Source organism: Catharus ustulatus, chromosome 1 (genome assembly GCF_009819885.2).
Source record: "Catharus ustulatus isolate bCatUst1 chromosome 1, bCatUst1.pri.v2, whole genome shotgun sequence".
Taxonomy (NCBI): domain Eukaryota; kingdom Metazoa; phylum Chordata; class Aves; order Passeriformes; family Turdidae; genus Catharus; species Catharus ustulatus.
Window position 1 is genome coordinate 38,482,958 of NC_046221.1, and position 25,960 is coordinate 38,508,917.

At 38.5% G+C, this 25,960-nt stretch overlaps 1 protein-coding gene across 1 annotated transcript in view; it reads left to right on the top strand.

Moving 5' to 3' along the window:
- The first annotated feature begins 151 nt into the window (after positions 1-151).
- Positions 152-25,960, top strand: part of LOC116992350 — a 102,283-nt gene continuing 76,474 nt past the window's right edge. The window contains exons 1-3 of the mRNA XM_033051916.1: positions 152-360; positions 868-936; positions 2,957-3,179. Of these exons, the coding sequence (XP_032907807.1) occupies positions 335-360; positions 868-936; positions 2,957-3,179 (318 nt within the window). The 5' untranslated portion in view covers positions 152-334. The remainder of the gene's footprint in view (positions 361-867; positions 937-2,956; positions 3,180-25,960) is intronic.

Consider the following 25,960-nt stretch of genomic DNA (forward strand, 5'->3'; position numbering starts at 1 on the left):
GTCCCGAGCTTACGTCACGCCGCGAGCGCCGCGCGCAGCCGCTCCTGGCCCCGCCCACCTCCGGCACCGCCTCAGCAACCGCGGGGCAGCGGCGGGGCGGGGTGAGGGATTGCGGGTCAGAGGGCAGGGCCGGGGGTGGATATCCGTCATCTACCGTGCTGCATTCCCCATGACAGCGCCTTGCTGCAGTAGCAGGATGGGCCTTTCACACTCTGGAGTTGCGCTGTGGGAGCTACTCGCAGCCAGGCCGTGAAGTGTAGGACAAGCGTGAGAGGAAGGCTCACGTCTTTACAAACAATTTGTACGGGTGTTAGCGTCCCTGAAATGGGTCTTGATGTCTCTACTGACTTTGGACAGCAGGTTTGTTGCACAGCCCAGACAGCTTGGGTCTGTCAGATGTGTGCACAAGGCTGAGTTTCTGAGCTTTGGGGTAAAGTAGTAGGTTTTAGGGGGCAATATGTGGTAGGCGGGAAGGCTGTACCTTCCCTGTTCCTTAGGATAAAAGGAGGCTGCACCCTCTGGAAACTCAAGAGGGAAAACCCAGTGTGTCCCAGTGGACTCTCCCTTTATTCCAGTAAAGTTGCAGGACTCCTCTGTCTCCTTTTTGGACATAAGCCTCTCTGGTTTGTGGATTTTCCTGACAAGTGTGAGGGAACTTACATCTTCTATGTGCTTATATGCATCTTGACCACGGTGTGCTGGACCTTGATTAACCACTGAGAGAAATGGGAGGGGAAAAAATCGGCTAAACAATGTCTTATTACCAGAATAAATGGTATTCTCAGTCTATTAAATCAGCATTTCATAGCTGCTACACTTTTTTTTCCCTTACAGCTATTCCCAGTTTCCTGGTTTTATTTATTTCAGGTTGGAGGTGCTGTGGCAATCTGATTTCAAACTTGAAAAATTCTCATGGATCATGACAAAAACCGTGATGTGAGTGCTTTTGTCCTTTACTGCTTCTTGCAAGGTCATGTCATTTTTGTTTTTCCAGTTCAGCCTTGAAGGCCTCATCTATGTAGATTTTAGGGTAGTATAAATGAATTTTTAGTTTATTCTCCTACTTCATCAATAGATACTGGTAAAGTTGGTGTTGCATTCCTGTTAACAAAGAAGTTGTCCTGCAAATCCAGCCCTTGATGCAGTGTGACAATCCCCTTTGGAGACATGAGATCATGTAAAAAGAACGTATTTTCTTTAGGATTCAGCATAAAAAATTATGAGCTATTTAGGCACATTAGACCCACTTACTAGTAACACACCAAACCACAGCAACCCACAATCTTAGTTTCTCATTACATGTTTTTTTCTTTTTTCTTGTCTGCTTGATGAGCCCCAAACAACTCTCCCAAAACAAAATCTTGCAGGCTTGGGGGAAAAAAGAAAATAAAGATTTTTGAAATCCAACCAAGCAACCAATAAAACTCCAAATTTCCTTTCCTCCCTCCCTACACTCCCAAAACAGAAGAAAAATGGAGGCATACTGGACATTAAAAAGAACACAGTCTGTAGAAATGCTGGTTTTCTGCTATTATTAATTTCACATCCCCTTCTCTCAGGCCCCTCACTGTTTCAAAGGCAATATTTGGGCACACTCCTCCACTCAGCCGCAGCAAACAGTGTCACCTGGAGCCTTGCAAATCTCTCTGTCTCTAAATATAGATGAAACTATCTTGTTCAACTCAGCTTCTGGGGGCTTGGAGGGTTGTTTTTCAGCTTTTTTTTTTTTTTTTCCCAGCTAAGCATAACTATTCTAACCCAAAGCAATACCTTTGCCTACAGACTTTGTCTTGCTTAAAGGCAGACAGTGTTTTGCATTTGGCCAAGTAGCAGTTGATAGTTCCCAGAAATGCTGGTAAGGTCTTTTATTCATTAGTCATGTATTAGCTTGACACAAATACACTGATTGTGATATTAAATGAGCCCTGTTTTGATTAAAAAAATAATGCTTTCCTCATTACCATCTAAGTGCTACTCTTAATTAATTTTTTTTATCCTGAGTATACTTATTTCAAGATTAAAAATCCTCTCTTCACCTTTTTTCATTTTATTGTTTCCATCATTTTTGTTACAGCTCTTTCAGAAACACTTTGGAATCTTTCTGCAGATTATCTTTGATTTCCTGTATTTGAATTTCTATATCCTGATAATCACATTTTCACTGTTACTGAGGTGTGCTCATTTGTGCATTAATCTCATCTCTAGACAGTTGTGTTTCTATTAAATTATTTGCAGGTTACACCTTCTGTATCATTTTATTTATTTATAGCAGAGGATTCCAAGCTAGAATTTTTCTAGCTCAACCGAATCTTTGCTGTAAGCAATTTCACGTTTTCCTCTATAAAAGATTGATGCTGTCATTGATGCCAGAGTTGCTGTGGATTATTAGTTTATTTCTAGCGGGTGTGCTCATGCGGCAAAACAGCTGCTGCTGCGACTGGAATTGCAGTATGAAAAGATTTGCCCTCATCTTAGATTTATTGTCTTGAATTACAAGGCAAGAGTTGCTTCATGTAATGACAGCAAATTACAGGAATTGGGGCAGTGATTCTGGATACTTCTTATCAGAGTTGCCTGAGTGTGGTGTTACATGGTGATGTCCAGTACATTCTGTTAGGGCTCAGAGTTAGAAAGTTGTTTTTCCCAACTGAGCAAACTATCAGGTATGAAATATCCTATGAAATTTTAATTAGTTACTTCTATTGCTGCCAACACCAGTGTCTTCAAATAAATGTAATTTTAACTTTTTTGAGTGACTGCTTATGAGAGGCATTGATAATCCAGTACTTGATGGAAAATATTTTTATAACTTCTACTGGTTTCAATAACAGGATGAAATGTATGGTTCTATAAAAACTTGCTCTATCTACTTTTCCACTAATTTTTGGTGATCACCAGTAGGGCACAGAAGAGCAACCATGATGTGGTGACTGATGGCAAGCTTTTGTTGATGCAGGCAGCTGGATAACCTCCAGATACTCAGCTTAAATACCTCACCCATCTTCTCAGCTGCTCCATGTCCAACCCTGCATCAGACAACCACAGTGGAGATGTTTGTACTGGCTGGTGTTAACCATCTGTCTCGGGTTGCAGTGCAGGGTGTATTCTGTCACCGTCTGTTGATACTAGGTGGGGCAGTGATCTTTATCTTTTTCACAACCCATCGTCTTTCCCTGGAAGTATCTTCTGTTAACTGGCCATTGAGTCCCACTGCATGACTGATAAAATTACATCCTCCCATTGTGAGGTGCTCCAGCCAGGGGGAGGAGCCAAACATTCCTACCTAAATATAGTCTGAGATTTGGAACAGCACAGTCAGCGACTTTTCCACTGAATTCCCAGAGGAAGACCAGGCCCATCTTCATCACCACTGGACCTTCAGAGGAAAACTATATCCTTCTCCAGGATCATTCTTTTAACAGAATCATATCTGTCACTCCAGGGGGCTGCAGCCACCATTTAATTGGACTGTTAACCAACACCCTGACCAGCAGGGAGTCAGGTTGTATTCTGACTCTGTCAGGGTTTTGTTTTTTGTATTACTGTATTTTTATTTTAATTTTCCCAGTAAAGAACTGTTATTCCTATTCCCATATCTTTATCTGAGAACTTCTTAATTTCAAAACTATAATAATTTGGAGGGAGGGGTTTACATTTTCCATTTCAAGAGAGGCTCCTGCCTTCCTTAGCAGGCACCCAGCTTTCAAACCAAGACACCATCAGAGTACTCAGCTGGGGTGGTAGATATGACTCATCTTTTACTACCTCTACCACAAAGAGGTACAGAACTGGAAATCGCAATGTATGGAATGCAGTGCATGCTGTGAGGACAAAAGAGTATACAATATACTGTTATGTGTAGTACCAAATTAATGAATACTCCAAAGTGTTCTCTATTAGAGGACATCCTTAGAAGTGGCTCTTACACACCAGCAGTATTTCTTTCCTTTAGCAGAGAGAGAGTGAGAGAGACTGATGAGTGGTGCACAGGACTGTCTTTCCATTACCTTTGTGGTTTGGAAAGATCATTTATGTCTGGCTGAGTCAACTCTGTTCTCATTTGCTGTGACATGCACACTGATGCTGCCTTCCAGCGCTTTTCTGCTTGGCCATTGGATGGCTCATTTGTGAGCTGCCTTCAAACTGTTCAGCTCTGATCTGCTTGGAGTAGGATGTTTGTAGCTATCATCATCTTGGAAGTATCGTGACAGGAGTCTAAGAATATTTGATGTGTGAGAACTGTGGGGACTGCAAGATGCTGATCCACCCTCTTCTTCCCTGAAAACAGGAAAGCAGCAAACATTTTTTGAGAAAGCTGGCACAGACATATTTGAGCAAAAAAGATGTACTAGCTTGAGCAAGTTTGGCTGAAAATCCTGTAGAAATAATGACCTGAAAAGATTTTGACAACCAGGTAATTGATGTTTTTCCTTCAGCAAGGTTAAAAAGAAATGTGGGCATTTTTTGGGTGTCATTATTTTTATGTATGTGCCTATGCTCTATTTCAGAAAGATTTATCAAATTAGAGCCATAAATTACTAAAGTTCAGACATTTATATTTTGGAATATGTTATTAGTGTTACATTCTCTACTCTAAGTTATCCATAACCACTTTCTAATTACAATGCTAATATTTTTCTTTCTCAAAAGTAACTTTATTCTACTTATAAGAAAATCACAAATATAAGAGGAAGAGAAGCCTGAGTTAATTGAAGCATGAGGCAACATGGGTTTCATTAAGCTAAAATTAATTGGCTCATAATCAGCATCCCTACATTAGTTGTATTAGTGTCTTTTTGATATAAATATGTGTTCTAAATTGTTCTGAATGCATATATATACATAAATCTTTACACTCTAATTAATTCTAAAATGTTTGCAATTATTAATCAGTTTAATGTAAGTAAGGATGTGAAAGATTAATAAGATTATCTTGATCTTTTCATGAGAGATATCCCAGAGACAAAAATATATGCAGTGATTATTATATGGGTCAGATACAGGTATGACTTCTACTTAGACACTGAGTTACACATGTCTGAGTTGCCACCAAATCTTTCCTTTCAGTGCCAGGGAATCCCAAAATAGTCTTTTAATCCGTAGCACTATGCACCAATGTAAATTCTCATCTACAAGGTCTAAAGAACAAAGAGGAATAATGTGTCAAAAATGTATATTAAATATTTAACGTTTTCTCAACATTTTTGTTGAGTACATATCTTAATTTATCATTGTACCACCTGTCAGTAGACCAGAACCCTGACTTTCTCCAGTACACAGCAGTTTCACAGCATGCAGTCAGAAGCAACCTCCTCCCCCTCAAATTTTCTACCTTCAAGTCTTCTCCTAACCTCTGCTAAGTGAAGCTTAGCACTGGTTCTAGGTTATCAGGCAGTAAACTTTTTTCTTTTTAAGCTTTGAGGGTTTTTTGTTTGTTTTTCTGGTTTTTTTTGTGTTTTTTTTTTTTTGTGAGGGGAGTTGTGGCTTTTTTGTTGTTGGGCTTTTTGTTTTGTTTTGTTTTTTAAATAGCAATTGAATGGAACATTTACTGACAAAACTATTTATTTTCTTTCTACTGTTTGTACAAATATGTGGCTTTCCACCAGTTATTACCCAGTTTTTTCTGATCAGTACTAGTAGAATATGCCCCTGGTAGAATTGTAGCATAAAGAGACAAAAGCAAAAATGAACCTGCATAGTGGATCTTGATGATAATGATGATGATTATGATGATGATACTAGCAGGCATAATGGAACGAAATTCATTCATGGATACAAGAATATATTTTAGTGTAGCTTTTCTTAATGCTAATACACCTGCCATAATCTGAGAAGTGAATATTAATCATATGATAGTAAGTGCAGAAATCCTGGATCCTGATGGAACAGAGTGCCACCAACTTCCCACTCTTGCATACCTTCTCTCTCTAGGTGCTGTGGCATCAGTGGAGACAGTCTTGATTTATATGGGTAAACCTGGGGTTAAAGCTGACCTTTCTCTTTAAACACAACTGCTCTTATATGTACACATTACAGGCAAGTACAGTAATTTCACGACTATAAGGCGCACCCTTTTGACTAAAATTTTCCCTCGAAACCGGAAGTGCGCCTTATAGTCCGGTGCGCCTTATCTGATGTGCAAAGTTGCGAAATTTGCCAAACCGGAAGTGTGAGCTGTGAGCTGTGGGGGGAGCCGGAAGTGCCATGGCAGCCGGCTGGGGGTGGGCCTGGAGGCCCGCGGCACTGCCCCTCTCAGGTCCAGGCAGTCCCGGGGACCCATGGCTGCCGGGTGAAGGCGGGCCAGAGGGCCCGTGGCACCCCCCTTCCCGGGTCCAGGCAGTCCCGGGAGCCCATGGCTGCTGCGTGAATGCGTGCTAGGGGGCCCGCGGCACCCCCGCTCCTGGGTCCAGGCAGTCCCAGGGGCCCATGGCTGCTGGATGAAGGCGGGCCAGGGGGCCCGCGGCACCCCCCTTCCCGGGTGGAGGCAGTCCCAGGGGCCCATGGCTGCCGGGTCCAGGGGGGCCCGGTGGCTTGCGGCACCGCCCCTGCCGGGTGGAGGCGGGCCTGGGGGCCAATGGCTGCCGGGTTGAGGTGGGGCTTTGGCCAGCAACTGCACGGGGTGAGCTGGGGGCGGAGCCTCGCTGCAAAAAAAGAGTGCGCCTTATAGTCCGGTGTGCCTTATCTGATCTACAAAGTTGCGAATTTTGCCGGCTCTGGGGAGGTGCGCCTTATAGTCCAGTGCGCCTTATGGTTGTGAAATTACTGTATTTATTTGTGAGGCCTTGTGTGTGTACAATCCTTACTGGCTCCTTAAGCGCCTGGTAAAACATGATGCAAGACAGAGGACTGAAGAAATTGACAGCAGCATTTGGCATGCACATTGGCTGGGGCACTGGTACTGGGTACAGAAAATAATGTCTTGACAGCACTTCCTCTAGATCAGAATATTCAGTTAAGGAGGATTTTTATGAAGTGTGGAAAAGCAATTTTCCTTCCTGCTAGGGTTGTACTGCTGCAGTCAGCTCTCAGAGGTTTGGGTCATGGGTGAATGACTGTCAAAGAGCTAATAATTGTTCATATGTAGGAGACAGAGATATAGATTGACACTTTGTTCACTCACAGGAGGTCCTGCACACTTTTTACTGACTTTAGTCCACTACAGAGAACAAGACAGGGTAGATAAGGGAAGGTAGGTTACAATACATTATATGACCAAAATAGCCAAAGAGAGAAAAAGAAGCAAACACCATTACCCCATAGTATTCCATTTGGTTCTGCTCTAGGTATGTTGCCCATATTAAAATAAGCAGGATTGTTTTATTACTTAAATACTTTGTGGGAAATGCTGTGGGTAATACCAGACAGAAAAAACTGGTCAGTACCAGAACAAAGCAATACCCTGCAAGTGTCATTCAGTGCTTCTGTTGATACCAGATTTACGTGCTCACTCTGAGACTGCAGTTTCTTTGGAAGAAATGAGGGGTTTGAATGACAAACACTCATGCGGATCAACTGAAATCATAACTGTGTTGCCAAAATGACATCACAACATTTGACATTAAAATGGCTTCTAAGGTTTGAGGATGTTTTGTTTCTGTAGCTTAGCTTGCCACTAACATCCTTGAGCAGTTTACTTGAGCAGTTGAAACAGATATGTCACCAGCAAAAGCTGTAAGTGACAATTGTAAAGAGATATGGAAAGACAGCTGAACTGCTGCAGATTTGAACTTCAAACATGACAAGATTTTTGACTGACAGAAAAGTGGAACAGAGGCAGATTTCTCCAAGGTCTGTTATCTTTGCCCTTTTCTCTTCTTGTGTTCCTCTGTATCTTGGTGCCTTTTATCATTCTATTACTGTGCTTTGCAACTGTAGTGTCCAGTGTGACAGATTTTCATTCCCACAATTTCATCTGGTTTTCTGTCTTTCAGAATATTTTCTCATAGTGTTATTGGGGAAATCAGAATAAAAGGAGACAATATTGTTATTTTATATTTCTGGAGATACAATAGGTATAATAAGAACTAGAGATTTTACTAAGAAATAGGAAGCAAAAAACCAGTAAACATACTATGTAGTCTAAAAAGACTATGTTTTAATTGATGTTCCATAGTTCTTTTAGTTTATTTTGTGTAATTCAAATATTTCAACTTTTAAGAACATTTGAAAAATTAGATACTGTGACCAAATTTCCTTCAATCTGAACTATTTTAATCAATAGAAACAGAGCACAGCATTTGTGATGATAAAATAATTGTAAAATGCTGGAATATTGCTGAAAAAAAGTAATTAAACTATTATGTCACAAATTTAAAGTAATCAGTATGTTCCCAGAAAGTTTTTCACTGTAGTTAAGCCAACAATTTCTAAAATAAAAGGTTGGGAGGAGACCTAATACAAAACTGTCAAAATACAGTAATTTCACGATTATAAGTCGCACTGAGTATAAGCCGCACTTCCGGGTGCCAGCAGCTTTTCATTCTTTGTCCATACATAAGCTGCACCTGACTATAAGCTGCACGTTACAATACAGAGTGTGATAAAAGGTATCTATTGTATCACTATCTGTTGAGGGTGGGGTCAGTGATCCTTATCTCAGCGGCAGATATTCTGCTAATGGGCCATCCATAGAAACCAGTAGGGCATTGTTCTTTGTCTTTGCACCCCCCATCCTTCCTCCAGGGAGGTATCTTCTTGTCTAAAAATGTTTTCATGTGTCTGCCTTGGTACTGGCTTATTGTAACTTATCTGTTGCTTCATGAAAACTCACTTTGACTTTTTTTTTAATCCTGAAATCTTATAATGAGCTCCCCCAAAAGATAAAAAAAATTCTAGGCTAAAAAAACCTAAACTTTATTTAAATAAATAGTTGCATTTCTACTTTTTTATATAAAATAACTTAAGGCAACTTGAGGTGACACCACAGAAAAAAGATTTATATGTTGTTCTCTTCCTGTCCACTATCACTGCAAACAGACCCTAGGTGCTGCTGAGTGCCCACAATTTCTGTGTAATCTTGTTCGCAAGTTCTCTCCAGTCTTTCTAGAGCCAGGCTGTTCTTTCTTGTGAATGTCCTGTCTATTCCTTCCTGTGGTCCCCCTCTGGCTTTCTCTCCCTTGGGCATGGTGAGTTATCTCTTGTTATGTGGAGCATGCTTCCTCTTCAACTAGTCTTCTCAAAGGAACAGAACATGTAACTGAGAACACACAAATTAAACAAACACTGCGTTATTATATAGCTAGGGACAATGTCAGAGAGAATGATACTCCAAAGATATTAATATATTAAATTATTTTCTAATAATTTGTATGCCCCATATATGTCTACAGATGTGCATATCCATGGAATTTGGGTTATGATTTTTTGCAATAGCTGTTGACTCCTTGTATTGGTTCTTCTGTTAAGAATTAATCAAAATAAAACTCTAAGGTAACAAAAGACAGTTTGCTCAGCCTTTCCGTAGTCTTCCTCACCAGAAATAACAGCTGCAAGTAACAATGATGATAAAGGAAATCCTACTGTTTATGGTAAAATTTACAGTTGATTAACAGTGATATTTAAAACCTATCAGTTACAACATGGGAGTTTCAAATTTCAACAGAACTACTTTTTCTTGCCCCTGTGAGCTTGCAAAGGGTCTTTGGGTGGGTTCACAAAGTCAACACAGGCAGCATCCAAAGAAATTCCAGTTTCACTGTTAGGCTTTCCATGGTATCTCTCTGGCCACCTGAAGTGCTTTAACAACTCTTTCAGAATGTGCCATCATTCAAAAATTAGTTTTGCAGAATACATTTTATAATAATCTTCTTTACACCTGTGATTTTCGTCCACTTTGTTTTTAGCTGTCCAGAGTATGTTCTCCTAGATCTTACATTAAGGACTGTATAGCAAGTTCATTTGTACACATTTTTGATATTCCAGCAGGCTTTCTCTTATTATCTATCTGCACCTGGAAGTTGTGGAATAATCCAATGGGTACTTTTGTAAGACAAAATTTCATCGTCATCCAGTGGGACAAGTGAGTTGCTTGCATTGTTTCAGTATTTTCACTTACCATCTACACTACAAGATAATCTATTTAAATGTCTGATATAGAGAAGTTCAAAGCTATTCAGAAAAAATCCCATGTTACAAAATGAGGTTAATATTTGTGTGTTTTCTTATGTCCAGATTTAGACTAGCAATCACAGCAATCGTCACTTGGTGGAGCCAGATTACTCTGCAAGTGATTGTGCTTTACAAATAGTTTGCAGAAAAGCTATCAAAGATAGGATTTATAAATAATACTTTGGAGGAAGATAATAAAAAAATGTGAGATTTTAATGCATGCTTTTAGGAATTAGAAGCTTTATGGCTTTGCTTTTAATTACTCTAGCACAGAAGAAGTATCAGACTTGCTGGCCAAAGCAAAGGCTATCTCCTTTTGCTGGAATAAAATAGGAATACAACGTTGGTATATTTAATAATGTACATGCAAACCTGTAAGGATGAAGCCAAAGATGTCAATCTTGGTACAATTTTAAAAAATTCAACGTATTAATGTTTACATATGTTTTTACATTATTTTCCCATGAATATTTTAAATTTATGCCATACTTGTATCTGTCTTCTAAATGTTTTTCAGAAATCTGGAAAGACACTCAGAGAATAGATGATATCTGGAGGAAAAAAGGAGGGGATACCACACTGTAAGCACCTCCTCTATACTCTGCTAAGTATGAAAAACTCTCAGTAACTTTTCCTCACAATTTGTTTCTTTTCTATCTGCATGAATGGGACACTATTTAAAGTAGTGTCAACAGCAGAAGCACCTACTCATTCTTCTTCTGCACTGTAACACTGTGCAGTGCACACTGTAACACAGAACTTGCGGAATTTATGGCTCTCTGCCATTGTGATACTCAGCGATCAGAGGTTACTACTGGGAGTGTGTGTATTTTCTTGTGGTTTTGTTTTTGTTTTTTGTTTGTTTTTTTTCCCCTATTATTCTCATCTTTTAGTGTTTGTGTCCATTGAATTCCTCTGAGATGGATAAGGATAGGTATTTTTGAGAAGTTGTTCTGATTACCACGTGAGTAAAATCTTACACTTTCAGTATATTCTTTAGACTTGTCAGATCTCATTTACTGGGAATAGACTCTGTCATTTGAGCTCAAGCTTCATATTTTATTGCATAATATATTGAGCACACGATTCTTTCCTGGTTGGTGACTCCCTGTGCCAAAAAGAGCCAGTTCTTCCAATCAGCCATCTGTTGACAGATATATCTGGCAACCAGGGTTATAGAACAGGAGAGAAGCCACAACACTGGGGAGAGAAGCTTAAGGTTGGCCATCTAGAGGGGTATATTCTTTGAAATCCGAGTTAAAAGACAAAATTCTCAGTGACATCACAGTCCTACACGTTGTATATCTTTGCTCCCAGCTCCCCTGTGTGTTTTTAGAAGTACATCTGCTTCTGTGACCTGTCGAGTCAGATGACAGTTGAGATTTTCAAACCTTCGAGATACTGGCAAACATGGCACAGAGTGTTTTTATAACTTTTCCTATCCTAGAATAAAAAAGCCAGAAACTTCTTGAAATCTGATGTTACATCTTCTTAGACTGTACATACAAAATCACACTAGAGACATTTTTCAGAACCACTAAGATTTTCTAAATAATTGGATTTCATCAAGTATTTTTGCATAGAACACATTCTTTCTCAGTGAATAAAAATATGCATCATGAAAACCGTATTTCTAGAACATCTTAATTTGTAACTGTGGGCAGCAACAAGATATATGATAAGGAGAATTAAAACTCACTGTATTTCTCTGCTGCAAGGGAGGAGAAAAAAAGGTATATTAAACCTTCGTGTAAAGAACAGATCACATTTTATGAAAAGACAGCAATGACATTACTGGTGAAAAAGAGGAAAGGTCAAACAGAAGAGAAACTTGAAATATAGAAGTGCCTTTCCCACCAACAGAGGGGCAGGATGTGCTCTGTTAATGTTGGAAGATGGAACAGGGGCAGGATAGATGTGGAATGTTGGTTTTGCACATCCAGGATAGCTGGAAAGAGCCCTTGTGGTGGCCTCTTTCTTGATCATTGTCCAGAACTTGTATTCAGGCAGAATGGTGAAAAATGTCAGTGGTTGCAGTGGTTTTCCAGATGAAGTCTTTGGGGGTTTGGGGGATTTTATTTGTTTCTGTTTTGTTTCTAACTGGATAGCTCTCTTTCTCTCTTTACTTTTGCTTACACCCTGGCAATTTGCATTTGATTTCACTGCCTTTTCTTAGGATAAGCAGTACTTATTACAAGTTACACAGGATGTTTGACATCCTTGAGCAAGGAAGAAAATTTTTGAAATTTCTTTCTTTTTCTCTGATTTTCTGCTTTCCTTCTGTGATACCATTTGAACAGCTGTATCTAGCTCTGCCAACAAGGGAGAGAGGTTCTCAGCTGAAGGGTTTTAAAAGTTCATTAATTTAATTTATTCTGCCTCTCCAAAGGAGATTTGCATTGTCATTGGAATAGCAGCTCTTATCTGGTTTTTTCCCCTCTTCCTTCCTCCCCAGTTGAATTGGAGATTTACAAACAAAATCCCTGATTTCATGCATTTTCTAACTGGTATGTCTAGTTTCATTCCTTTTATATAAACTACTTGATTTTATATGCTCTTATTGTCATTCAGTTTAATGCTCTTTTCGTTTTTTTTTTCTAGTCTCCCTGTGGTTTTGTATCATCAGGAAATCTCACTTCTTCCTGAATGCATCTTCATCCAGGTTAAAAGGGAGAGACAGTCAATCAGTCAGTAAATCCCTACTCTCTGAAAACACAGTCAGCACCAGCTGTAGCTCAATTAAACTCAACACTTGAATAGTTCACAAGAGAACCCACTCTTGTATACACACATTAATCAAATAAATCCATTTTAACCTGCAGTCATATTCCACACTTTCAGTTAATAGCTTGGACAGTAAAATGTGGGCTGGAGATACGTGATGCAAGTAGCAGATAATTAAACCTTCTCAGCATAACGTTTAAGTTGATGATGTCCTGATATACACACTAAACAAGTATGCTAAAGGAACCTAAAATATATGGAGTTTACATGTCTAAAGGTTGATGAATACTTCTCCTGAGTAATACAAGCAACTCAGCTATTCAGAACTGCTTAACATCTTTCTAGTTTGAAAATAGAGAAAAATATTTTAGTTTTTACTTTTTTCCTAGGATTGTGTATGCAACAGTTTGTAGAAAGAGGACTATTTCCATACATGTTCTTAAGCCAACTTAAAAAACATTGTAAATAATATTATGCTGTTGTTATTGAGGCAGAATGTCTGCCTGTATTTCTTAATTCTGCAGATATTAAGAATAATCAATGATTTCATGATCCGTATTTAGAACAACTTTTATGTAACAATATGTCCTGACTTCACATTAATGACCCATGCTGCCTTGACCATGGGGCTGTACTTTTTAGCCAGCAGACCCCTGCTAAAGGGCACTCTGGCTAAAAAACACCCCAGTCTGTGGAGAATACAGGCCACGTCAGACTCTATTCTAGCTTTCTAGTCTCATTAATGAAATGTCTTCTGAACAGATTTCAGTCAAGGTTAGGCTGCCCATGCTGATTGCTATTTAGAATGTGTTCCAAAAGGACCATTACTGCCACTGGTTGGGAATATTTTACTGAAATTACTTTTGTCATTAAGTGACTGGTTGTCAAACTGAAGTATATTTAGCTTAGTTTGGGACAGCTGTCTTGACCCTGTACTAGAGAAAGATAAAGATGGACAAGCAGTTGTCCCAAACCACAACTATCAAGTTCACAAACGCTACTGGGATCAAGTCCTGGCTGCAGTAAAATGTTTGAGTGTTTATGCATATAAGTTCCACCCCAAGACAACCTGGTCCTCATGCTATGTTAGAAAACTTACATCTCCTGTTTAGACCATGTTGTACAATATGTTGAACCTGATCTGGAAGGGTAAGGGAAAGCATGCTTTCTCTTGGTCAAAACTTTCAAGAAGCTTTAGTTTTTTACTCATATGGAGTGAAAAATGTTTGAATTGTGGAATTACATGAGAAAATACTTTTTTTTCCCACAGCTGCAGTTAAAATCCCTTTTTCTCTGAAGTGATGGGGAACATTTTTTGGTGATAGACTAGTTGGCACAGCTGTGAAAAAGTTTTGTTTGTCACAGGCCATCAGCGGTGATCCTGCCTTGGGCTGACAGCAGTGATACAGACTGATGACTTCCCACACCCTCTGCAGTAGTTGAGTTGGATTGCTTGAAATGAAATCATGTACTCTTTGGCTGGCTGTTTCACCTTGCACCCGAACATTCCCAGTTCCAAGCAGAAAATGCCCTAAACTGAAAACCTGGGAAGTTATTTGAGACACCTGTGAAGATGATACCACCATTTCTTCTTTTGCTTCATGGCCTCTGTACTGACACTGAGAGACACTGAAGTTAACTTTAGAGCTTGCTTAAATCAGTAGGATCCTTTGGGTTGGTTTTAGTGTCTATGGATCAAGTCCCACAGAACTCTGAAAATAAAACTCTAGCACTTTACAAAATTTTATTAATTTAGTGGTGAAAAGATTTGCTATATAATTGATAAATAATAGGAAATTTTCCAACTCTATCTTAAAATCTTTACCTCACTGACACTTCCTGGCTCCAAAATAGTTTTTATAGAGGATTACAGTAGTGCTCTAGGTTCTGAAATCACTGGTGTATTCTTTCAGACACTCATAGGTATCTGCTTGCATTTGAAAGGCACAGACAGTTCTGAACTCTGATTAAGGCATGATTTATGGTATGAAAAACTTGAACATCTTTTGGTAAAAGGAAAAAAAAACCACCCTGGCTTCAAAAGCTGCTCCAGTTCTGAAACTTTGATAGATATATTACCCATTTTTATTCAGTATAATTTTAAAGCACTGAAGCACTGAAAACAGTGCCATAGGCTACAGGGTGGCACAGCTTTAAGGTGGCAAGTGAAGTAACTTGTGGATATTTAGAAGTGCTCAACAAAGCATAAATTACAACAAGGATCGGAAGACAGGAAAAACTCAGATGCCTACAAATAACTGAATGTTTCCCTGGGGCATAAACATTAATGACTTTAATTAGATTATAATTGCTCATGGAAGCATAGTCTTGCAAAAGATAAAAATACCTGACATTGCATTTGCAACTAGGCAACTGCATGAGAAGTACAAGGAGGTTTAATGCTAAACAGAAGTTATTTACTAAATATAAGGTGGTACACAGTATATGCTCTATTCTCAGGATATGCTCTATTCTCAGGCTATACTCATATGTTTTTCATATGGCAGCACTGCTTCATATATTTGGCACTGAGTTGTAGTTGTTGGCGTTAGAGACTGTATTAACTGAAAGGATAATAGATGGCAACAGTGTTTGTTTAACTAAGGGCCTTTATGGCCCTATGTATTTTATTTTTATTGGTACACTTGCAAAAGATGCCTCAGTGACAGTGCTTGGAATACGCTGTCCTTGTCTTGAGTGAAGATCTAGATATTCACCCAATATTTATAGCTCCACAAATTAAAATCTTGATTTAGATCAATGAACTGTATTTCAGCTGTAATGGTCTTGTTATATTCCAGGAGGTTTGATAAACCAGGTTATCAGGCATGTGTTTAACATGGCCACATGATGACTGAGTCCTTTTGTCTATTCTGGAAGTCTACTGGCTGCCAGCCTGTAAAAGTCACAATAGGGAAATACAGCTGATTTTAAAAAGTGACTTTATTCTCAGCATGACAACTGAGAAGCTTTAACCCTCAGCTAAAGTCTTGCTGAAACATTACCTCTCATGGAATCTTTGTTCTCTTGGCTATGCAGTGGCATAGCCACATCAAGAAGAGTGCAGAGCATCTCCTTCCCCCTTAACTTATAGTCAAGTGATTAAGTTTCCTGTCAAAATAAGTTTTAAACCCTTGAGGTAAAAGAAAAATGAGTTCTACTCTGTTCCACACTGTTAAAACATACTAGCCACTAAGCAATTACTGATAGAAGAAAAGAGCCATAACAAAGAACACTTACACTGAAAAGATGCAGCTGCTGCAGATTGGTTCAAAATCCTGTGCAAATCAGAGAATCTCTGCTGTCTTAGCATGGAGCAGATACATATCAGGTGTCCTACTCCTAGTTTCTCATATGGCCGGACATCTGACCAGTAATGTCTCCTCTGTTATAGATAGAAGGATCCACTGTTACTGACATCTGTTCACACTATTAACAAAATGAAAGTTGTTTTTTTTTTGTAATTTGTTTTCGCAGGAAGTGGTTACACGAGGACTTCACAATTATGAAATATTATAAGAGAATCAAAATGGTTAAAATATATGAATCTCTCAATTATGTGTTTATATTAGTGTTAAAAAACTTTCAAGAAAAGTTTAAAAATGCAATACAAATATATAATACATAAAAAACCCAACAGTGGACCTGACTTTAATCTGAAACATAGCCTGAGGCAGCAGGCATTTTCTCAGTGAGAACATTTGATCATTGACTAGCATCAAGGTATTAGTTCTGCAGCACATAGACTCAATTCAGACTGAGATCAACTATTACATGGACTGTTTCAAAAGCATTTGGACACTGTCTAGGGAGAGAGCCTGTGCTCTGATCAGATCCAGCAGACCTGTGAACAAACCTATATGGACACTGCCTGCAATGGAAACAGCGTACACTTGTTAATTTGGTGCAGTTGAACACATGCAACTCCATTAAAATGAAATATAAAGGGATAAATGTAGATGAAAAGGCACCATGGAAGGTACTGATCCCATCATGTTGATTTTACAGCTTCATAGTTATTTAAAAGTTATTAGTTATGCTAAAATATTATTGTAGGGTGGGGAGGATTTTTTTTTAAAGTCCTCATCTTTAAAACCAGCAAGATTATTTACCTGACAAGATCATTACTTTCATATCGTTGCTTCCCAGGTTAGGTTAGAGACATTGATCATTGGGTCTCAGAAATAGCTCCAGGTGTTCTCAACTAGCACAAACACTGCTGCAATTAATTTACTTCTGCAAGACTTGGACCTTGCTCTTAGAGCAAATAAAGTGTTTCAAACAATTGTAAGAACATTAGTTACTCCTAATGAGAACACTATTGACTGCGATTATACAGATGCTTTACCTTTCTAACATAAAGCTGTAGCTTGTTAGTGATGATGTGAAAAATAGGTCAAATGAAAATACAAGAGGCCACATTCTGAGATCCTTATTTCATTTTTATGCACTCTTTTCTCCTTTTAATTCTAGATGGATCAAACTTTCGACAGAGAGATCAGTTAGGAAATTGGGAGAGAAAAATAGTCTTTAGCTCAATACTCTTCACTGATTTACATTTTAGGTAGTGATATTTCCTTAATAGATTGTAGGGAGTTTAATCTTCTCATATGCTTTGCTCTATAGCTCTTTTTATTTGCTTCATCTCAGTATTTTTACCCTACTTTCTTCTTTTGTATTTCTCTGACTGTTTTAACCCTATATCTGCCATAATTCCAGACTTTACCTCCATGACCATCAAATAAAATAATTTCAAGATGACAGTTACTGTCATACCTGTAATGATCCACTGACATAATATCTCACTTTTCCCTGCCCTCAGTTATCTTCAAAGCTGAAAGCTCTTAAAGTGGGGTTTGTCTCCTTCTATTTGACTCTGTGGAGTCCCAAGAAAATTTTGGCTCCTGCATTGTATGACCAAATGCCAGTTTAGTGGGGTGAGGTCCAAAAGCTCAAAGCTTCTTTCCCCTTTCTCTGTAAAGCAGTGATTCACAAGCTGGATGTACCCTGACTTGTTGGTAATATGGTTGTGTTGACTGCACACATCCTGTTCGTTCTCACTCCCTACTGCCTGGAGCTATCCCTATCCCAGCCCCTGATACATAACCACAAGCATAATTTTGTTGTTTTAGCCACTGTATTTTTTCTGTATATTGTATGCAAGATCTACAGTTTAAATAACAGAAAACAATAGGCCATCCAGATTCATGCAGTGCAGAACAGCCACTGTAAGTAACTGAGTGTTTTGAATGTGATTGAGTTGATACTGGAGGAATCACATATTTCTGGGAGTATCTTAGAATCCTAGATCTGGATTAATGAATGTCATGTCAGTGTTATTTATTTTATTTTTTTAAAGAAAAGAGTACTTAAAATGTGATACAGTTGCACTTATTGTATACTGAGACTTAAAGCAAGGGACATTATTGTTAATTGATTAGCTTTAAAGGTGAGCAGCATCAACACATCCCTTATTTCAGGAAAAATTTAAACAAATGTGTGACTTTAAATGCTCATAAGTTTACAATTACTGCACCATTTTTCATTAGCCGTGAATAATCTTTCCTTCCTCTGTGAGGATTTATGAAACAACCTGGAATGACGTGTGGAGAATTAGCCATTTTTAAGATTTCCATGCTTGAAAATTTCAATCAGCACATATGGCGAAAGCGCAACTTATTTTTCATGCTGGCTTAACTCAAGTGACTGAATTGATTTTACTCATGCTATCCAAAATAATTCATCACTGGACTGAGAACAGGCGCAGACATTTTTGGCTTGACAGAATTTGCATGAGAAAGTTAGGAGCCACTGATGCAGGGGAGGGCTGAGCAGTGGATGGAATTCCTCTTTAATGACAGGGGTCACTACCAGATGGATCCTGAAGAAGCTTGATCTACACACTCAAGTGAGCAATAATAGAGGATTCCAGCAGAAAATTAATAGACTGACAAATACTTTTTGTGCTTGATGAACTGTAATTGCACAGGAAGGCCAAATGCTAATGGTAAAACATAGCCTAACAAAAAAAGATTTATGCCATGGATATGGGGATCGTTATTTGACTGTCTTCTCAAAGCAGCAGTTATAATCAGAGGAAAAAAGCCTCTGTCAATCCCTTAAAAAATAACAATTATGAAAAATGAACCACTGCTCATATTCTTTTTTGCCCTTTGTCCCAATATCTAGTAAATTACAAACAGAAAATTACAACTAGTAAAACAAGTAAAACCTTGGGAATTTCATTTCTGGACAGAATTCAGTGGTGCAACTCCACTTTGAAACTGTGCATAGTTCAATCATCAAATTACCTCAAATGGTAAAAGGTTTCTTGGCTTATCTGTGCTTAATATCTGCTCCCGTTCTGTCCTTGTACAGTTTCATAGAGATGTGTTGCTTTTCCTGGTGGATTGGTTAGCCAAATGAGACTTTTGGCAAGCTGTATGGAAATTGCATCATACAAAAGAAAAGTAGGGACTTGTTGGCAGATTCTAGAAACATCCAGGACAAAATGGTCTAGCACCAAGGGTGGCCCTGACCCCACAAGAAGTGTCTAATTATATTATCCTGTCTGGGGCAGCATGGGTGTGTTAACTGAATCCCTGGGCTAAGAGGTGTTTTTTCTCAGCAGGGCTATTTGCCTCAGCTGTAAAACCACCTTGATGCATTTACATTGTTTGTGGAAAGTTCTTGCCAAGGTAATGATTTTGGAGAACCTGATGTTCTTGTTTAGTAAAATAAATGGAATGGAGACAAAGCTTCTAAGTCCAGATACACCACAGAGGTGAGGGAAAAAAAAACCCTGAAAAGAATGGTAAGTGCTGGCCTTGGTATAAAAGGAAATAAGTAAAGTCTGACCGTAAGGAAAAATAGGCTTAGACTTTACAAAGGCTTTTAGCTATTGTTACAAGCAGGTTTTAGAACAGAGTGCTTATGATAGTAGGGAAAAAGGTGGTGTCTTGAAGTGGATCTCCTTAGATCTAAAAAAAAAAAGAAAGTTTATGATGCTGTTCGTTTAAGCATCTAAACTTTAAGGATACAGTCCAGAAAGCCTCCTTAAATTTTTTTAATATTTCTCTAGGACTAGGTGAGGCAACCAGTTGTAATTCAGACAATTTTGTCGCTTGCTATTCCTTACAGCTTCTCCCTAGCTGATAACTATTCAGAGCCTTGCTTAGTTCTTTCTTCCTGAAGAGCAGTTAATTCAGTTTCATACCTTCTGCTTGTTTGTACAGGAAATAAAGCAAAACTCTTGCTGGTTTGCACTGCAAAAACATCTCCCTGAATTTCAATTAATGAACAGGTTCATTGAAACTCTTCGCTAGCTAGTGAAACATAATTATGCCTGGAATAGTTAGGGCCAGTTCACCTTGCCCCTGAAAAGAGTAGTGTGTCTCTCTTCTGTAACCTTCTGAATTCAGCCCTTAGTTCTATCATTGTTACAGGATAGATAAATTAGAGGAGAAATGAGCAATATAGGTGAAGTTTATTGTCATTTTGGGGTTATGGATTCTTCTGTTTCCTGTCTTTTTCTTTCCTAATTCACCATAACTGTGCCAAAGTGTATGAAATGGTGTTTTTTCTCTGCCTGAGAACAGTGAAACCTGCTGGAAATAATAAGTGAATCAAGGGTAAATGAACTCTGAAAGCGAATAATGAGAAAAATCTCTGGATAACAAACCTTTTTATATGCTCATCAAGAAGACCTGCAACTTTAAATTGGTTGCCTTTAGATGCATACAATGTATCAAAGAAATTTTAATACCTACTTTATGCCTTAAAGCATTTTAGTGCTTCATTAATACACTTGGTCAGCCAGATTGCTAAATGTCCATCACCAAATAGTGATAGAGTGCAAGAAATTGCCTTCTGTACCAATAAAGTGTCCCCTGAATCCAGTTTGGAATTGGTGTTTTAAGGTTAGCAAGATAGAAATTGCCAGAGAAATTGTGTTTTTATTAAATGCTGTTAATTTTTATTCTTTCTGAGCCCTCAAAGTTGTTCAAGTGTTTAATATGACTCAGATTAGATATCGAAAACAGTGCTTAAAAATTTCTTTCTGTCCTCTGAAAGAAAACCTGGCATTTTTTAAGAACATTCTTAAAACTTCAATTTGTTCATATTTTCCCCTACAGATATAAAACATGCAAGTTGTAGTTGGCTTCCAAGTACCAGTGACCAGAATGTGTTTTATGATGACTTGTAACTTGAAATAATTTCTGTGCTATGTAAATTGTGTTCTAATTGTTGTGAAACTAGATATTTCAGTATTAGAATTGAATGCTGGCAATTTCACTGTGGTTGAAAAGTCGACCTGGTGGTTGTCAAACATTATTCTGTTCTGATTGGTCTCTCTTTTGCTAAGTTTACTTTGTATTTATTGAGTACGATATTCATGGTATAAGGGCACTTCAGTCAAGGAATGGCTGTTTCAGTTCCACTGCCAACAGCTTGAAAAGTCTAAATTTGTATGTAGTTTTCGTTCTGAGATTTGTTAATAATTTTTTACTTCTGTATGCTTCTACTTATATGGAACTGTTTGAATAGCCCTTCAATTTCAAGTATGTTCCATTTACCACCGTTAAAAGAATGTTTTAGATGCTTGATTGACAGCTGGGTTATTGACTTTTTAATATGAGCTTTTTTTGATCAGTTTTTACTCATATTAGTAGTCCATTCCTTTGCGAAGTGATTCTAGGATCACTGTCCTCTCTGGTGTTAAGAAACAGGACATAAATTAGAGCCATTGGGACGATGTACATAGTAGATGCTTGAGGGATTGTGGGCAGAGCATAGTCCAAAAGTGTTGCAAATGGGTTATATCATATTCATATAGGTGGGTGCTAAGTTGAATATGACACTAATCTGTAGTTTCTGATGCTTGGTTACTGTGCTTACAGAATCAACTTCTGAAAACTATTTTGTAAATATTTTGTTAAATTACTTTTGTTCTTGTTTTCCTTGAAGACTTGTATTGCTATCCATTTTAAAAGACTTGATTAAATATTTAATATTGATTGCATTGAACTGGAAGGTTTATGATATTTCTGCTGTGTTCCCATTCTGTTTACTGTTACCAGACTCTTACTCCACTAGGGAAACCCCTTAAAGCAGCAGCCTAAACCCCTATAGTAACAGCCTCCAGACTCAGCTCTTTGGCAAAGAGGACCAAAATATCTTCAATGTCTTCTTTATTTTGTGTCTTCTGTTTCCCTGATATAGCATTGAGAGCAAAAGTGACTTTCAGAGGTCACTTGCTTCTCCTAGTTGCCTCCATGATCTGCATAAAAACTATCTGGCCTGAGCTAAAGGTATTCCTTTACATGATGAAGGAAATTGTTGTTTGTTTATTTGTTTGCGTGCTTTTCCTATTATGCCAGGACTATATTCATGTTTATGGATGGTTGCTACATCAGTCCATGGAACACATAAACCAGCACAATAGAGCTAAAACAAAGACAAGTAAATTAACCATACAGTGACATTCTGGTGACTGCAGATTTAGCAGGGACAGTTTAATTCATCTAATTATGCTTTATGGAAGGCGTGTTGAAAGAGAACTTTTCTCCTCAGATATTAAACAAGTATCATCACCATAATGGTTACTAATGACCATGCGTGAAGATGGGTATGTGGTAGGTATTGTGAATATCAAAAAATCAGTCTTTCTTGGATCTTCTCACTGTTTTCAAAATCCAGGATAGGGATGTAGGGATTAAATGGCCTATTATACACAAATATCTTAGGAAGACTCTCTTGCTGCTTGATGCACTCAGGACTTATATAATTATATATCTTAATTATAGAGGGGTGAACTTGCTCTCATAAAAAGGGAGCAGTTTCTATTCCTCAGTTTATCCAGTTTAAAAGCCAAGTTTGTATTTCTAAAATGCCTCCTATGGAGATTACGTTCCTAAGGACTGGATACCTTAGCAGAACAAGGAGCTGATCACTCTTATGTCTAAATGTTTTGGCAATTGGAGGACTAATTAAAGCTGAAACCAGAGCAGGAGGTTAAATGGCACTTTCCCAGTGCCTGATCCAAGCAGGGAGAGTGCAATCCAGCAGGAGTCTGGTAGCAATACAATGTACCGTGTTCTTGGTCCACTAACCCCTGTGGTGAGTTTGCCCCAAATGTTGCCCTGATGGAGTGTGAGTGCTTTCTGACCCGTTGCTATTCAAATGGACGAGGGTAGAAATATATTGAAACTGATAAATTCTTCTCCAGAAGAACTCCTTCACTGACTTCTTTCCCTATTTGGACCAGTTGGTATAACCTCACTGGGGTACCCCCATGGCCCTCCATCTGACCAAGAATTTTTTAAAATAAATCAATGAGTCAGCTTGAAGTATGAAAGCACCACGTAAATTTGTGACAGGATGGGAGAGGGAAGTGGGAAGAAAGTAGTAGCAAAACCTGTTTTGATACTTCATAAAGTCATCCTCTGGCATGACAATGTCCATCTAGACCTAGCAGAGCATCCTTCACATCAGAGTGATCCAGCCACTGCAGTGACAGCACAGGGAGCAAAAAAAATAAGGATCTGTGTGTGTTAACTCGTGGTGTGATTTCTTAGCCACATAGGAATTGTAGAGAGCAGCATGGATACAAACAAAGCAAGAGCACCCACATTTCCAGCAAGATGGGGGTGCAAGTAGGAGAAACTGCACTCCCAGATGAGAATGGTGAGGGCTTATTGCCCTCGAGCCCTGTGAGAGAGTGGTGTGTGTATAACTGTGAATGTAGGGGATGCTGTAACTCTTGAGATTACTTATAGTGTGCTTAGAAATGTATAGGTATTAATTAACATATCATTGTAATATTGTGGTTTGTGTGTTGTGATACTGATCCTGTATAGTTTACCAAATGCCAACTAATCACATCATTATTAAATCACTGGGGTTTTTTGTTCTGGTTTAATTTAAAGCATGTGAATTGAGCAGTTTTCCCCTGTAATGTACCCTAAGAAGACATCCCATGAGCAGGAGCAAGGTTATTGCTCCTCAGCCACTGCCTTCAGGTGGCTATCTTCAGCTTTGAGTAGGGAGTGGACTTAACATCTTAACATCTTAAGATGTTCAGGTTTTGAGGCAAAAGACAAGCCCTCTTGCTGTGTCCCCATGGTAGTTTTCTATTTATGTTGAATGGCATATCTTTAAGTGAACATAAGATATGTCATGCAAATAGTTGCTTGGGCTCTTTATGCAATCATCTGTTTCGGATTTTAGTCTTCCAGACTAAAAAGGGAGAGACTTCATCTCCCTCGAGCAAAGACTATCTTAGACTAGGAAATAAAGCAGTTTCTGAAAGTGATAGACAAGTGGATTTAAAAACCCAAACCAACCAAACAAAAAAGCCCCTAGCACACTTCCCTGTGTTAAATGGTTTCCCCTAAACTATATGAACCGGAAAATTCCAATAATTACTTAACCATTAATGAACTAATATTTTATTTTGAACCTTGTTATTACTTTTATAATTTCTTGAAGGTAATTAAAATTGTGTGGATTTTAAAATTATTTTTTAACCTTCTACAAAATCCCTTTCTGCAATAACAACTGCAGGAAGTTAGTATTGCAGGAGGAGTGTGCTGCAGGTTTGAGCACAGATGAAGGAAGCCCCAGAATAGGTACAAAATGGATGCAGGGAGAATTATGAGTAATTGTCCTAGTTGATTTTGTGATTTTTCAGGTGGGCACTCTCCAGGCTACTTCCTGGGTTTCCGGATGGTCTGTGTCAGAGCAATCAAAGATGTGGATCATAACTGTAGTAGCAGGTGGAGGACATCAATTAAAATAAGCCAGGCAGGCCGTGTGATACTTGTCTCTATTTCCAGGCCTAATATTAGCATGAGATGAATCGTCTCATATAATTACATACTTCCTAATGTTCTTCCAAAATAGTTTTTCATCCCACACAACATTGCAATTGCAAGTACCTCTTCTTTAAAAGAGGTAAATGCAAATAATATTTGTAAAAATTATCTTTGGAGGAATTACTTGTTTGCTATGACAGTTTGTTTGCCAGCTGCTGAATTAATCAAAATCCATGTGCCTAACATGGGTAAGAGGTCTCACAGGCAGAGGGGAGGTGTGTGAATGAAACTGATTTCTAATGGTAGCTGCACCTCATGTGATGAAAAGGTAAAGCTTGTAAATATTTACAAGGGAAAACCTGTATCATGGTGCAGGTTTTTGTTCTTAGTTTCAAGCAACCTACTGATTAATCAACACATACTTAATGTTTACACCTCATTAAGTGTAGCAGCAGTCAGTGCTTTTGTTTCATGTAGACCCTGACATATCATTTGGTGGAAGTCTAATGTAACTCACTTCATGGCTCTTTTCTTTTCCTTTTTAAATTTCCAATGAAATTTCTAGTGAATAAATTAGTAAATTTATCATTTTCTCAATAATAGTGTCACATGGACAGTTTGATGAAATAGCTCATTACAGTCAATGAAGTGAAATATGAGTTCCATCAGCACATTTTCATCAAACGGAGTTACAGAAATTAGCTTGCTGTTATCAAGGACTGTGGAATACAAAAATAAAATTAAACAAGCTATTAGAGGATAGATTTAGGGAGGGTCCCAATTGAGTTGGAACGCAACTGCCACTGTGAAAAACAGAAGACTGCTATATGCTTAAATGAATTGTGAAGCATCAGTATTAATTGTTAATGATGTACTTTAGGGACAAAATTAAATTCGGAACCACCTGAGTGTACATGAATATCGCGCACTGTGCAACCACTCAACCAGGAATGAATGAAAAGTGATTGCTTGCTGTTCTGCAATCACTGTCAAAGTTTGTAACTGAGCTAACCTGTCTTCACCAGTGTTACTTCTATGACACCATAACAGGCCAGATAGATGGAAATTCTCTACTGTTAAAGTTATCCTTTCTCCAAAGGATTTTCCGAAGTCAGAATGGAGAAAGAATCTGTCTCTGAAGAATCTGCTGTGCTCAGCCTGGGAGAATTAAGTACTGAAATATACCCTCGCGTATTGGGGTGCAGCTCTCTCCTGCCAAACTGAGAAGCTGTTGACAGACAATGAGTTGATTCTTTAAGCTCTGGTTTTTAAGTCAGCAACAGTCAATATTCTGTGATCAAGTATAATGTACT